A 16,850-nucleotide genomic window follows, 5' to 3' on the forward strand; every position below is an offset into this window, starting at 1 on the left:
TCTTACTCCAAGACCTAGCCTGTCTGCTCTCCCTTCCTTTTTTTCCAGGGACTTAAGAGGGATCAATAAACTTAGATGTTAGTCTTATTTATTTCTAAGTAATGGTACGGCTTTTGACACGTCATTTAAATCCATGTACCTAAATATTATTGTCTTTGAATTAATTACTGGAACAAGCTCCACGCTACCATTGCTAAGACTGGGGACTCTAAAATCTTAATCATCCTATGATTTTCTTTATAAAAGTCATATTAGCTAAAACTGTTTACCCTTTCTGGATTATTAGAATGAACATATTCCTTTTTTCTCATCCTTTGAAAGTGAATGAACTTCAGGATTTGAGCATTATCTTGTATAAAAGAATACTCAATAATGAATTGATGAAACATTTTAAAGGGGGACATTTGCCTCTAGTGTATGAGTTCTTTCAACTATCTGCATTTTATTTCTATACCCCAACTTGGGCCACCCTAGCTTTTAGGACTGCACCTGTTATTTCTTATCCATGTTCTTAAAGCCCCTCCAGGAACCTTGGCCAGGATTACTACCTGTAGCCAGTTCAGGCTACAGAACTGGGGTTGAACAACAATGAGATTCTATAATAAAGAATATTAAAATATTTTAAAACCAATTCTTTCAGTGTTTCTTCTTAATTCTTCAGTTCAAAAATATAAAATTCTTCCTCTAAACGCACACAGTTAAGAGTTATGACTACTTTCTTCATTTGAAAGAAATGTTAGGGTTTATTGACAGCCTCAGACAAGTATACTTGAAAAATCTCAGAATGAAGTAGGACAAGATAAGCCTAAATCAAGTAGACTAAGTTATACATAATATTATATATCATTACAATTTAATGGACATAATCAGTTTCATAAAGTGGACCCCAGTTGTATAATTCATTATTATGAGAATATATTTCTGATTATCATAAAAATAACTCAAATAAAACTATTCAGAGAGCAGTTTTCTCTTTGTGTATAAAGACTACATAATGTTACCAAATTAAGTACTTACCATTGCCAGACAGAGTGATACCAGTCTTTGCATCATCATTGTGAGGGAAGTAAGTGTTGCAGTCAGAACCTATCCAGTGTCTGTTACACACACACTTCAGCTCATTACTGCAAACCTGAAATCCAAAATCAAGCTAGAGTAAATGTCAACTCTCTGGTACAGAAGAACGAAAAATAAACACTAATTTCTTATTATTATATGCTTAGAATTTGGTAATTCCAAAAAATTATTAGTATGTTCTTCCTAATACTAATTACATTATTTCTCCCTCCAGTACCTCAAGCAAATGTTTCCTAGAGACCAACAACTGACCCAAAGGGAACGATGAATTTTAACAGAGAAATTGATCTACATCTAAAAAAAAAAAACAAAGAAATTATTGTTTTGACTTTCATTAACTTAAATTTTATGAGGAAGATTTAAAAAGCTAAGCAGAAATATAATCATCTGTCAATTATCTAACACAAAGGTTTCTTTCCTTCCATAGTAAGGGTCTTTATGCAAAAATGTTATTCATTTTTTAGGAAGCAAAATGAAATAAAAGTCTGATGAAGAGGGGAGACCTGATGTTTTGCAGTGGGCTGAGAAGAAAGTTCCACAAGGCTACACAGCCTTGGCACTTCAACCCATGCTGTAGTACTAACTATGTCAGGGTTAGGGGAACTAAGAAATCCCACGAATAGAGTATAGAAAAAAGATTCACATAAAATTGACACAATTTTTTTATATTATAGGAAAATAATCTCTCTTTATTTGTCCACTCAGGAAACAGAATATACACCTAAATCTAATTCAAAACAACCTTGAATAGAAAAGCAGGAGAGAGTTAAGTTAGGATGAAGATCAGCAAAGTTCCTCCTGAGACAGGTTTTTACTACAGTGGTTTCTGTCTTGTCTGATCTAATTTTCAGGAACACAACATATATCCACATCTAAATGTAACTATAACACAGAGTCTATCAGAGCTACAGACTAACAAATATGCAGAACAAAAAAGGTTTAGGCTTAAAATCAAAAGGCCTGGATTTGATTCACCATATCACTCCTGTCTTACTAAGGGACCTTAATCAGGTCACCTGGCTTCTTCAAGCATCAGTTGCTATATCATATGTCAGGTATCAGTGATATAGTGACAAGAACAGACAATGATGCCCAGTGTACAGTAATCATAATAAATAGCATAGCTTACATTTATTGAACACTTACCACATCCCAGTCTTATTTTAAGTGTTTTACAAGTTAACTCCTTCTTCGCACAATTCTTTAAAGTGGGCATTATTATTATCTCCATTTTACAGAGGAAGAAATTGAGTCACAAAGGCCAAGAAATTTGCCCAATGTTACCCAGCTAATAAAAAGCAGAGTTGGGATTCAAACCCAGGCTATATGATTGCAAGCCCACACTCTTAACTACATAATATATAGTACAAAAAGAATATTTACTTGTATTAATTTTTCATCACAAATACAGAGTTGCTGTAAGTTAAAATTACCCCAAATATAATTATGCATAATTGTTGTGAATACATAATTATATTATGCATAATTGTTGTAAATTATCTGGATGCTGATTTGCCATCTGATTTATTTGCATTGATTATTCTTTTACTAATTAAACAAATGTTTACTAAGAACAACTATGTTTGGTCTCGTGTTTTGTTTCAGAATCTTAAGATGGATAAGATATGCTTATTCATTAGCATGGATGATCAAGAAAAATTCCATTATTCTTTTCCTCTGATCCCCTAAATCCTCTTAGATTAAGAAAAGAAGAGTTAGAAGACTCCTTCATAGGAGCAGAGCTACTTAGTACATGTCTGCTCTACTCTTATATGCCATGAGAATTCCTATGCTTTGGCAAGAAGTAACAATTAGTTACTTCCCTAAATAAATTCTTGGAATATCCCTGAGGACAAGCATGGAAAGACCAGGAATGAAGGCTTACAATTCCAAAACAGGGATCCTTTATCTTAACTGGATAACACAACAGTTCAAGCAAAGAATCTGGAACAAAAATAAAAAGAATGCCATAGCACATGCTGAAAGAAATAGAACAAACTCTTTTTTGGTGGTATAGGAATTCCTAATTGAAACCGACAAAACTTTATCCCTAGTAGAGGATGAATATTTAACCTGTAAACTTACCTGTACAGGATACACATTATCTGATATATAACTGAAATAATAGAATTAAAAGTCTTTCAAATGCCATTTTTTTTCTACTCACCTGTAAGAAACGTTTCCCTAAGTTATTCTGTTTTTATTTCTAGGACTTATCCTCAGCTTGTACACACTGGTGTGGCTACAGCAGTTAATAGTCTGTTCAGATTTGTCAGTGCCCAGACCACATCATTTTTAAATACTGTGGCCATCACATCCAATTTTTATTCTCTTTCTTAAAATCCCATTATAGTTTGTTAAAATGTATCTCCTAGTTCACTTGTAAAAAGTTGGCATTATATGAGATCATAGTAACATAGAAAAGAAGGATGGAAGAATTTGGTTAGAAAGATTATTCATTTCCTTATTCCCAGGCTTTCTCAAATTATACAACAGATATATTCAAATAACTATAATTGAATTAGTATTTATACACCAACTAGAAATATGAAAAATCATGTTTTTCCATAATTAAGAAAAATAAATAGTTTAGGGTCCTATCTATTTCTGTGATATAAAAGAAATAAATAGATCCTGACAAGGTACTGGATACTTACTCCATTTCCTGAGCAAATAGTGCCTTCTTTACTGCTCAAGCAAGTACTAAAGTTGAAAGAAGCCACAGGAAGACACCTGTGTTCTAAGCACATCATTTGGGGACCACAAGGTGTCCCATCTTCCACATAGCCAAGATCTACATCTTCTTCAAGCTTAACATGCCCACCACTAAAAACAAATTGAGAGCAAAAAATGAGTCTATTAATTCACCTTCATTCTGAAAACATGCTCAAAGACTTAAAAGCAGGCAATATTGCTTCCTCTATTCTATTTATTACTTATTAAAGACCAGTAGCACAAGCCAATTCAATCTCTGAGAAGGCCATTGAATCTTTTGATCTAATTCCTTTTGGAGAAATTGATATAGTTTAGGATTTAAACATAATTATTATAACTGGGGCCTGAATTGAAACAGGTTTATCATTTCACCTGGGCTACCAAGCAAAAGGTAAGTAAGGCAATATTACTAGTATATAATTTGATAAGTTGGTTGACCCAAAAAGATCGTATATGTACCAATTACATTTGAGAATGACTAAACTATTGTACATCACTATTCAATATAGCAAACTTGCATATATTATTTAGAAATGTTTTTAAAACCTCGGTAAAAATTGAAAATGTATATTCACAATTTATTCATATGGGGCCATGTCAATGCTACTATAAAAGTCTCCATTTTTTAAATTTTTATTTTATGTTCAGGAGTACATGTGCAGGATTGTAATATAGGTAAACTCATGTCATGAGGGTTTGTTGTGCAGAATATTTCATCATCCAGCTACTAAGCCTAGTACTCAATAGTTATTTTTTCTCATCCACTCCCTCCTCCTCATCACATCCCTCAACCTAGGTCCCAGTGTCTGTTGCTCCCTTCTTTGTGTCCATGTGTTCTCATCATTTAGCTCCCACTTATAAGTGAGAACATGTGGTATTTGGTTTTCTGTTCCTGTGTTAGTTTACTAAGGATGATGGCCTCCAGCTCCATCCATGTCCCTGTGAAGGACATGATCTTGTTCTTTTTTATGGCTGCATAGTATTCCATGGTGTGTGTATGTGTGTGTGTGTGTGTGTGTGTGTATTCCACATTTTCTTTATCCAGTCTGCCATTAATGGGCATTTAGGTTGATTCCATGTCTTTGAGATTGTGAACAGTACTGCAATGAACATACGTGTGCCTGTGTCTTTATGGTAGAATGATTTATATTCCTTTGGGTTTATACCCAGTAATAGGATTGCTGGGTCGAATAGTATTTGTTTTTAGGTCTTTGAAGAATCACCACACTGCCTTCCAGAATGGTTAAACTAATTTACACTCCCACCAAAAGTGTGTAAATGTTCCTCTTTGTCTGTGACCTTGCCAGCATGTTATTTTTTGACGTTTTAATAATAACCATTCTGACTGGTGTGAGATGGTATCTTATGGTGGTTTTTATTTGAATTTGTCTAATGATCAGTGATATCGATCTTTTTTCATATGCTCTTTGACCAAATGGATGTCTTCTTTTGAAAAGTGTCTGTTCATGTCCTTTGCCCACTTCTTAATGGGGTTGTTTTTTCTTGTAAATTTAAGTTCCTTATAGATGCTGGATATTAGACCTTTGTCAAATGTATAGTTTACAAAAGAATTTTCCCATTCTGTAGGTTGTCTGTTTACTCTGTTGATAGTTACTTTTGCTGTGCAGAAGCACTTTAATTAGATTCCATTTGTCAATTTTTGCTTGTTATGATTGCTCCTGGTGTCTTCATAATGAAATCTTTGACTATTCTTATGTCCAAAACAGTATTGCCTAAGTTGTCTTCCAGGGTTTTTATACTTTTGAGTTTTATATTTAAGTCTTCAATCTATCTTGAGTTGATTTTTGTATATGGTGTAAGAAAGGGGTCCAGTTTCAATCCTTTGCATATGGCTAGCCAGTTATCCCAGCACCATTTATTGAATAGGGAGTCTTTTCCCCATTACTTGTTTTTTTTTTTCCCCAAATATGTTGAATTTATTTGGGAATTAGAAATGAAGTGTTTTTTTTGGGGGGAGGGGGTTGGTTTTTTATTATTATTATTCTTATACTTTAAGTTCTAGAGTACATGTGCACAATGTGCAGGTTTGTTACATATGTATATATGCACCATGTTGGTGTGCTGCACCCAGTAACTTGTCATTTACATTAGGTATATCTCCTAATGCTATCCCTCCCCCTTCCCCCTGCCCCATGACAGGCCCTGGTGTGTGATGTTCCCCTTCCTGTGTCCACGTGTTCTCATTGTACAATTCCCACCTATGAGTGAGAACACATGGTGTTTGGTTTTTGTCCTTGTGATAGTTTGCTGAGAATGATGATTTCCAGCTTCATCCATGTCCCTACAAAGGACATGAACTCATCATTTTTTATGGCTGCATAGTATTCCATGGTGTATATGTGCCACATTTTCTTAATCCAGTCTATCAGGGGTTGGTTCCAAGTCTTTGCTATTGTGAATAGTGCCGCAGTAAACATACATGCGCATGTGTCTTTATAGCAGCATGATTTATAATCCTTTGGGTATACACCCAGTACCCCATTACTTGTTTTTGTCACCTTCATCGAAGATCAGATGGTTGCAGGTGTGTAACTTTATTTCTGGGATCTCTATTCTGTTCCATTGGTCTATGTCTCTGTTTTTGTACCAGTACCATGATGTTTTGGTTACTGTAGCCCTGTACTATAGTTTGAAGTTGAGCAACGTGATACCTCCAGCTTTTTAGTTCCCTGTGAATTTTAACAGTTTTTTCTAGTTCTGTGAAGAATGTCATCGATAGTTTGATAGCAATAGCATTTAATCTGTAAATTGCTTTGGCAGTATGGCCATTTGAATAATATTGATTCTTCTGATTCACAACCATGGAATGTTTTTCCTTTTGTTTGTGGCATCTCTGATTTCTTTGAGCAGTATTTTGTAATTCCCATTGCAGAGATTTTTTACCTCCCTGACTAGCTGTATTCCTGGGTACTTTATTATTTTTATGGCAATTGTGAATGGAATTGCATTCCTGATTTGACCCTCAGCTTGGCTACTGTTGGTACGTGAGAATGCTAGTGATTTTTGTATGCTGATTTTGTATCCTAAAACTTTGATGAAGTTGTTTATCAGCTGAAAGAGCTTTTAGGTCGAGACTATGGGGTTTTCTAGATATAGAATCATGTCATCAGCAAAGAGCAATAGTTTGACTTCCTATCTTCCTATTTGGATTTCCCTTATTTTTTACTCTTGCCTAATTGCTCTGGCCAGGACTTCCAATACTATGTCGAATAGGAGTGGTGAGAGAGGACATCTTTGTCCTGTGTAAGTTTTCAAGGAGAATGCTTCCAGCTTTTGCCTATTCAGTATGATATTGGCTGTGGGTTTGTCATAGATGGCTCTTATTTTGAGGTATGTTCCTTTAATACCTAGTTTATTGAGAGTTTTTAACATGAAAGGATGTTGGATTTTATCAAAACCCTTTTTTGCATCTATTGAGATAATCATGTGGTTTTTCTCTTTAGTTCTGTTTATGTGATAAATCACATTTACTAATTTGCATATGTTGAACCAAACTTGGAACCTGGGAACAAAGCCTACCTGATTATGGTGGATATGATTTTTGATGTGCTACACAATTTGGTTTGCAAGTATTTTGTTGAGGATTTTTGAATCAATGTTCATCAAGGATATTGGGCTGAAATTTTCTTTTTTTGTAGAGTCTCTGCCATGTTTTCGTATGAGGATGATACTGGCCTCATAGAATGAAATAAGGAGGAGTCGCTCCTCCTCAATTTTTTTGAATAGTTTCCGTAGGAATGGTGCCAGCTCTTCTTCGTACATCTGGTAGAATTCAGCTGTGAATCTGTCTGGTCCTGGCCTTTTTTTTTGGTTGGTAGGCTATTTATTACTGGTTCAATTTTGGAGCTTGTTATTGGTCTGTTCAGGAAATCAATTTCTTCCTGGTTCAGTCTTGGGAACGTATACACATGTCCAGGCACTTACCCATCTCTTCTAGATTTTCTAGTTTGTGTGCCAGAGGTGTTCGTAATAGTCTCTGATGATTGTTTGTATTTCTGTGGGGTAAGTCGTAACATTGCCTTTGTCGTTTCTGATGTATTAATTTGGATCTTCTCTCTTTTCTTCTTTATTAGTCTATCTAGTGACCTATCATTAATTTTTTCAAAAAATAAACTCCTAGATTTGTTGATATTTTACCTGGCTTTTCATGTCTCAGTCTCTTTCAGGTCAGCTCTGATTTTGGTTATTTCTTGTCTTCTGCTAGCTTTGGGGTTGGTTTGTTCTTGCTTCTCTAGTTCTTTTAGTTGTGATGTTAGATTGTTAATTTGAGAGCTTTCTAACTTTTTGATGAGGGCATTTAGGGCTATAAATTGCCCTCTTAACACTGCCTTAGCTGTGTCCCAGAGATTCTTCAATTTTGTATCTTTTTTCTCATTAGTTTCAAAGAACTTCTTGATTTCTGCCTTAATTTCATTATTTACCTAAAAGTCATTTCAGGACCAGGTTGCTTAATTTCCACATAATTGCATGGTTTTGAAAAAAATTTTAAGTCTTGATTTCTATTTGTATTGTGCTGTGGTCCAAGAGTGGGTTTGGTATGATTTCAGTTCTCTAGCTAGCATTTGCTGAGGACTGTTTTATGTCCAATTGTGTGGTCAATTTTAGAGTATGGGCCATGTGATGATTAGAAGAATATATACTGTGTTGTTTTTAGGTGGAGAGTTCTGTAGAGGTCTATCTGATCCATTTGGTCCAATATTGACTTCAGGTCCTGAATATCTTTGTTAATTTTCTGCCTTGATGATCTATCTAATACTATCAGTGAAGTGTTGAGGTCTCCTACTGTTATCGTGAGGGAGTTTAAGTCTCTTTGTAGGTCTCTAAGAACTTGCTTGATGAAGCTGGGTGCTCCTGTGTTGGGTGCATATATATTTAGGGTAGTTAGCTCTTCTTGTTGAATTGAACCCTCTACCATTACATAATGCCCTTCTTTGTCTTTCTGTATCTTTGTTGGCTTAAAGTCTGTTTTGTCTGAAATTAGGATTGCAACCCTGCTTTTTTCTGATTTCCATTTGCTTGCTAGATTTTCCCACATCCTTTCATTTTGAGTCTATAGATGTCACTGCATATGAGATGGCTCTCTTGAAGACAGCATACCTTGGGGTCTTATTTTTCTCCAACTTGTCACTCTGGTGCCTTTTAAATGGGGTATTTAGGCCATTTACATTCAATCCCCATTCACTTCATTTATTTTTATCAAAATTATATATGCACATAGTTTAAAGAATCAACAGATAAATTGTTTTTAGACACAATAAAGCAGTTCTCTGCCTCTCTAGATATTCTTCCAGATACTCCTCCTAGGAGAAAACCATTTTCTACTCTTAATTCATTCTTTAGTTATTTATGAAGGTCTCCTGGAGTTTCTGGCCTGCTGTTGTCTGTGCTGACTGTCCACATGTGCCGGTTTCATAGCACTGTAAATCTTGACTTTTGCCTCACTATCAACTTGGGGATTGCCAGGTCTCTCTTTGTGGTATCTTGTTTCCTATATTCCCTGTCTTTCTCTTTCTTGGTTTACTTTGTTTTGGTGGAGTGCAGTTTCTAGTACTTTCCTGAGAAATTTGTAGCATAACTAAACATGTCTTTATTTTCTACCCTCACACTTGTATTTTGCCAGAGTACAAAATTCTAGTTTGGAAATAATTTTCTCTATTGTCTTGTGACTCCCAGGGCTCCTGTTGCCAAATCCTAAACCATTTTAATTCTTAAGTCTTTGATTTTTTTCTCCTCTCTGGAAACTTTCAGAATTCTTTGCTTTGTTCTAAGGCTCTAAAATTTCATAATGATATGTTTAGATGTACCTCTAATTCCACTCATTGTATTCAGCACTTGGTAAGCCTGCTAATATGGAAACTCAAGTCCTTTATTTCTAGACAATTCTCTTGAGTTACTCATTGAAAATTTCCTCCCTGCTGTTTCCTCTGTTATTATTGCTATCCTAATGTGTAAGATTTTCTCTATGTTCCACTTCTTTGCCTTTTTACCCTACTTTATGGAAGATAATTTCAACCACTAAATTTTTTCTTTCTGAATGTTCCCTGTTTAAAAAAACAGCACCCTATTTTCTTGTTTCATGATAGAAGTCTCTTATCTCTCATAAATAGTGATAAGCGGTTTTGTTTTTTCCCCTTCATTGTCTCATTATTTTTATCTCTATTTTTTTCATGTTACAGACTTTTTTTCACATCTCTGATAACCTGCTCGTATTTGAGTTAGTAGACCAAATAGATGATTGGAAATTGGTACCATTGAGGTTGGACTACTTCCATACAACACTTATATAAATATTGCTTGCTGTCCTCCAGCTTAGAAACCTCCTCTTTTATTCTCTATAGAGTATAAAGCTCCAATCTTCCATGGGAGGGTGGGAAATCCCCAGTTTAGCTGAGTTGGGGAAGTAATCTGAGTATCTAACTGCTTTTTTAACAGCCTTTCATCTATTTTCTGTATTTCAGTCCCTTCCCTCCACTCCTTCCCTCCCTCTTCCTAAAGTAGATGATGCTGCCAATTTCTGAGCCTGTGGGGAAGTAAGAGTATATCTTGGATTGATTCTCAGTTTTCCTCATTACTGACTTAGGAATTCAGCTTTCTCAGCTTTGATAAGTCATGTGTCACACATCCATTTGCTTTATACATAACAAAATATTGTTGCTATTATCTCTTCTCTCTTTCTATGCCTCCCTGTGGATATATGAACTCTAAAAAAAGATCCATTTGGTATCATTTTAGTGGGATTTCATAAGGGAGCAAAAGTAGATGCATATATTTAATACACTGATTTACCTAGAAGTCCTCATTCATTTTCCAAACTCTGTAAGTTTGGAAACCAAACTCTATAAGATTTTACTGACCAATCTAAACCTACCTCTAGTAATCACATAATATTCTTCATTCAACTATTTTTTAATCTTCTTTTTATCTCTTCTCTGTTAGGATTTACTCAATCACCTCTATAGGCTAGATGATATTTCGACCTACTAACATGTACGTTAATTGAAAACGGAAGGAATCCTAAACTGCATTCCTGAGAAATAAGATGACTCAGATTCTTACAGAATGGTTAGATAATTACCTGCAGTTTAATGTTCTTCCTTGCTGCACAACTAAAGTAGATGTGATTTCACCATCAAGTTCTCCAAGCCTTGGGATATTGCCAATATTGGTACACAAAAGGTAACCACAAAGCACATCCCTGTATCAAAAGATTACCAATTACTTCTTTTCCCAAATATATAGCAAACCATGTACAGTTAGAATAATCTTCTCTCATTTTAGCATCTGGTTTTCATCAAGTATATTATCTACTCATATGCCAAGTAAAATAAAATAAGTCCAAATTAGTGTGCCACCTGCTCTAAAAAGTGTCTTCACTGAAACTCTTACTGATGTACCAAAATCTCAATTGTTTTCTAGCTTTTTCTTTACTGTCCATTAGTTCAAGTATTTAAAGAATCCATCAAATTGGCTTCTTTTATATTGAAATCTCTTTTCCCATAACACAATACTGGATATACTAATCTATTTCTTCTTCTTCTTCTTTTTTCTTTTTTCTTAGAGTCAGGGTCTTACTCTGTTGTCCAAGTTGGAGTGTAGTGGTGTGATCATGGCTCACTGCAGCCTCAAACTCCTGATTCAAGTGATCCTCCTGCCTCAGACTCCCAGGTAGTTGGGACTACAGGTGTATGCTACCAGACTCAACTAACTTTTACATTTTTCACAGAGACAGGGTCTCACTATGTTGCCCAGGCTGGCCTTGAATTCCTGACCCCAAGCAACCTCTCTCCTCACCCTCCCAAAGCACTGGGATTACAAGCATGAGATGCTGTGCCCAGCCAATTTTTTTTTTTAATTGGTAATTGAATGATATTTGGATGAGCATTCTTTTGGAATACAGATGTTTTTTCACCTGTTGCCCTAGAATTAAAGAAGAAATTATAGGCTGCATTTATTTTATAGATTGCCAACTACAAAGGCTCATTATCCTTTCTTCAATATATTTCACTACTTCCCCAACTATTACATATGATTCTACCTTAACTTACAAAATATCTTTACTGTTGTTAATACTATCTTACATATTATTTATATCCAACACATTTTAATTATTAGTAGAGATAACAATAAACATATTTTTAAAATATCTTGTGAAGAGTAATTAGTAAGTCAGCAAGATTATATACAAAAATATCAGACTTTACCACATGGAGAAAAAAGAAAAATTAGAACCTGTATTTTTCACCAACATAGAAAAGAATGTATTACTTTATTCTTTAAAAATGCTTTTTAAAATTATGTTATCATTTTACTGTATCTATCATAAACAAAAATGCTTTCTCAACAGAGAAGAGATATTCGTTCAAAACTTTTTTGAATGTCATTTATGTATGTGAACCTATGTAATCAGAATATATAAAGACAATTAGATATGATCTTTATTCACAAGAAAATTATACTCTAAATGAGAAGATAAATCACACACATAAACAACTTTTAAAACAAAATTACGGACAAATAAGTACAAAGGGCTGTGGAAGTTCAAAGAAGAGAGAGATAATTTATTTCTAGAGTAAATCAGAAAGAAATTTATATATAGAAAGTGTTTTCCAAGCTGGGCTTTAAAGAATAGGTATATTTTTGGCTGATGATGGGTATGAGTTAAAGGGGGCTTCTGGAGGATTATAGAGCATAAATGTAGGCATGGAGGTAGGGACATATTAGGAATGGTAAGGTTTGCTAGATTTGGAAGAATATAAATGAAATGACAAAAAGTGTAGGTTGGGCACAATTGTTGAATAGGTACAGTGCCAAGCTAAGGTTCCATTTAATTTGTTAACAAGACTATGACATTCAGCAAAGTGGTGAAGAGAGAGTTCTGAAATCATACTCTCCAAATTCTAATTCTGCTTATTATTACATCCCATATACATGACTTTGGGCAAATTAACTGTGTCTGAGTTTCCTCCTCCATAAAATGGGAGGACTGCCATAAAGATTAAATGGCATAGCTTATGTAAAGTGTGATACAGTGCTTAGCACACAGTGTTCACTCAATCAGTGCTGGGTACTGTTCTCACTATTAGTCATGTGGAACCAGTGAACTTTCAACAAAGAATTGACAGTAAAAAAGATCCAAAAGATTATTCTGATAGTAGTACACTAGGGAATGCTGGCACAGAAAACTGTTAAAAGAATTTTGTAATAGTTGAAGGATTAATATAGGTCTTAGTTCAGGTAATGGCAATAGGAACGTAAGTGAATACATGAATTAAAGACAAATGGTGGCAAAACAAAGGGAAGAATGGATGTAATTTGGCATTTGGACAATGTGTAGAGGGAAGGATCACTTTAAGCCTTCTAGACAGAAGGACAGTGAAATATTGAGACCTTTGGCAAAAAGGGGGTGGTTTGGGAAAGTTAGAGCCAGTTAGTTCAATTCAATAGCACTCAGTGCATATTCTGGTGGCTTTAAGTTCTTTTGCCTTTGAGATGCTAAAGGTGTCTTCTAGGTAAGAAAATCCTGAGGTGGGGGCAAGTATGACCTGGGCCTTAGGAGAGAGGTGAGCGCACATGTCAAGATTTGGAAGCCCTCTGCATAGGTGATGCTGGAACACTGGGAAGAGATGAGGTTAAGGAGGCAAGAGCACACTTTGTGTGATGCAGAAAGCAGAAACTTCCTAGTCACTCAAAAAAGTACACTTGTAATTGACCAAGGGATGAATTCCGGGCTAACTTCTCCACCTCACCGTTTGTTGCACTGTATCCATGTGTCTTTGTCTTTCCCACAGTTACCCTTCTCCGTCCCTTCAATATTCAGTTTCTCATAGCAATATTTGTCTGATGCTGTCACCTCTAAGGCAGAAAAAAATTTTCTATCAGTGAAGGAAGTACCATTTGGCTGCTCAAAAGCTTTGCAGAAAAGAATAATTGTAATATAAGGACTCTTCATCACTACAGTGTTATCAATTCCAAAAATGTTACCAATGGTTCACAGTTTTACCACGGATCATATATATCCATGACTCAGATAGATTTTCATTAAAGCTCATTTGAAATTTAGTAAACAAATACATTTAGTTATCTGTTGGGACGCAGGCTGTAGGCTACAAAAACAAACACTCCTTAGAATTTGGCCAATAATTCGGGCAGATCATGAGGTCAGGAGATCGAGACCATCCTGGCCAACATGGTGAAACTCCATCTCTACTAAAATACAAAAAAATTAGCCGGGTGTGGTGGCATGCACCTGTAGTCCCAGCTACTTGGGAGGCTGAGTCAGGGAAATCGCTTGAACCCGGGAGGCAGAGGATGCAGTGAGCTGAGATCACATCACTGCACTCCAGCCTGGCAACAAAGCAAGACTGCATCTCAACAACAACAACAACAACAAAAAAGAATTTGGCCAATAATTAGGGAAGGCAATAACAAATAGTTCCTTGAATATATACTCCATTCTTTAATCTCAGTGCTAAATATAATACATGAATGTCTTATTCAGCACATTTTGTTAATCATAAAGACAAGTTAATTATAATAGTTATATCCTGTAATTAGATTCAAGAAACAGTGGTACAATTTCTACCTTGCTCACTACTTCTTAGCAGCTATCAAAAGCAATTTTACTTTGCTTTAAGACAAGCTTGAATTCATGCTAAATCTCTGGAAGTGAAATAACATTTTAAGGTACGTCAGTATCTTCTTCAGGCTTTTATCTTTTCTAAAACCAGGGACGGCTGATAGAGTTATCTAAGAATTAAGACAAAATGCAAACTAATCAAAGGATAATTGTTGGTATATTTTTTTAAAAAACAATAGTTATGTTGGTAGTTATGTTTCCTACTACTTGTTGTCAGCTACTATTTTTGCTCAAGTGGATAAAACAAAAATGATATCTTTTTTCAGAAGACAAACCTGCCTGACTAAATGTTTTCCCATCCCAGTGTTTCCAATTGCTTAAAGAGAGCATACACTTCCCCTCCTAAAAGGATTGTGGCACCTACTTATAACTATTAAGAATTATCATTATTTTTATAGCCTTTTTCCTACTACAAATTGTCTCCTGAAACAGTTTAAAACAAAAACTGCTTCCAAAAGTTTGGGCTAGTAGTACTTCTAGGAAACAATACATTACTCAACATTTAAATAAACATTTAAATAGAGTATAATTTAAATCTAAATATTATATATTTTCCTTTGAAAATCTGACAGACTTTAAAGGCCAAACATTAACATTTCTTTCTGATACAGCAAAGCCACTTCAGCAGAAGTTCATAACTAGGAAAGCCAACTAGAGTTTAAGAAAAATATCCAAGGAGGAAAAAAATGACTCTAGATAAAATGCTGCTGTTCTAAGTTAAGGACGTCCTGTCCAGGGTCCACGTCCATCCCATATGGTTGTGAAGCTTTAGCTTCAGGGCACTCAGCTGAGAAGAGTATACATGGAGCTGAAATCCAGGTTTGCTCTATTCTGCAAGCTGTGCACCCTGGCATGAGCTCCATCTGCCTGGCAGCAAAGGCACTTTCTGTCTCGTCCATAGACACTGCCAACTAGCCAAGATGTGTGGGGCTGTCTTCTCAAAGGGGTTCCTTACTCTGATTTCTAGAAACATGCCCCTGCTAAGACCTGTGATAGTTTTGAGAATCCCCCAGTCATAAAGTAGTCAAAAATTTACTTCCAACACACATGCCCTTGAGAAGTCCACCTGATATCATGCTTTAACAATGATCAAGCCACACTATTTACTTACTTTGCCCCCAAATGTATTTGCATTGTCTATCCCTGGTTTTGCATCTTCCTCCAAAGCAAATTCCCTAAAACGGAAAAGCAAATACCCATTAGCGATGCAATATCTGCTTATGTCAGATAACTGAAAAAGAAACTATGATTGGGAAAAATAATAGATGAATAGTAGAAAGGCCTTTTATCTTCAGAATTGATTACAAACATTTAAATTGAGCTTCCTATTTTGATAAGATTTCAGTATTCCTTTTATGCTGGTACATGTGAAAAATATAGGTAAAAATGAAGTGACCTACCTGAACACCATCACATGAATATCCATCCATTTTATGAATATTAGGGGCACACTAGGAAAAAAAGAACAACTATGAATGAAATGCAGTGCAAAATATAAGGCTGAGCTAAACCCTTTAATGTTTTCACTTTTAAAAACATATTTGTTAATATGGCTAGTCCCTTATACCATCTATAAAACAAAATGCAAAGGAGGTCAAGAGAAAGCCAAGTGGATGTCCTTGAAGTCTGGGTATTTGGTAAAAAATAAATCAAAAAAATAAAAGGGAAAGCAAGAGGAAAAACAATGGGTACACTTGCCCCTGAAAATATGAATCTACCAGAGGCAAAAACAGTTGATTACATAGCAGCAAATAAAAAGAACTGACTACAATAGACTCAATTAATGATACATTTAAAAGCATCTTGATCCATACAGATATACTATTTTTCAGAGCAAGAAAGAGAAGGGGACAAAAAAAAAATAAGGAGTAAGTCTCCATAAATGGAGCAATAACTACAGTTTCCTTTCTTTTGCCATGAGAAGAAACATAGTCCTTATACTAAAAATAATGACTTTCAAGCCGAAGTCCACTTTAAGAATGTCAGAAACTGTTGGTGGGACTGTAAACTAGTTCAACCATTGTGGAAGTCAGTGTGGCAATTCCTCAGAGATCTAGAACTAGAAATACCATTTGACCCAGCCATCCCATTACTGGGTATATACCCAAAGGATTATAAATCATGCTGCTATAAAGACACATGCACATGTATGTTTACTGTGGCACTATTCACAATAGCAAAGACTTGGAACCAACCCAAATGTCCAACAACGATAGACTGGATTAAGAAAATGTGGCACATATACACTGTGGAATACTATGCAGCCATAAAAAATGAAGAGTTCATGTCTTTTGTAGGGACATGGATGAAGCTGGAAACCATCATTCTCAGCAAATTATCGCAAGGACAAAAAAACCAAACACCGCATGTTCTCACTCATAGGTGGGAATTGAACAATGAG

At 35.4% G+C, this 16,850-nt stretch overlaps 1 protein-coding gene across 18 annotated transcripts in view; it reads right to left on the reverse strand.

Annotated features, from left to right (window-relative positions):
• The window catches only part of ADAM22 (ADAM metallopeptidase domain 22), a 273,701-nt gene that overhangs the window by 39,264 nt on the left and 217,587 nt on the right, over positions 1-16,850 (reverse strand). For all 18 annotated transcript variants that reach the window (XM_024250366.3, XM_002818272.6, XM_024250365.3 and 15 more), the window contains 6 exons: positions 15,850-15,900; positions 15,561-15,624; positions 13,560-13,665; positions 10,889-11,008; positions 3,735-3,903; positions 1,018-1,132 (listed from right to left, as the gene is read on the reverse strand). In XM_024250366.3, coding sequence (XP_024106134.2) covers positions 1,018-1,132; positions 3,735-3,903; positions 10,889-11,008; positions 13,560-13,665; positions 15,561-15,624; positions 15,850-15,900 — 625 coding nt within the window. The remainder of the gene's footprint in view (positions 1-1,017; positions 1,133-3,734; positions 3,904-10,888; positions 11,009-13,559; positions 13,666-15,560; positions 15,625-15,849; positions 15,901-16,850) is intronic.

The sequence above is a fragment of the Pongo abelii genome, chromosome 6 (assembly GCF_028885655.2).
Source record: "Pongo abelii isolate AG06213 chromosome 6, NHGRI_mPonAbe1-v2.0_pri, whole genome shotgun sequence".
In the NCBI taxonomy this organism is placed as follows: Eukaryota; Metazoa; Chordata; class Mammalia; order Primates; family Hominidae; genus Pongo; species Pongo abelii.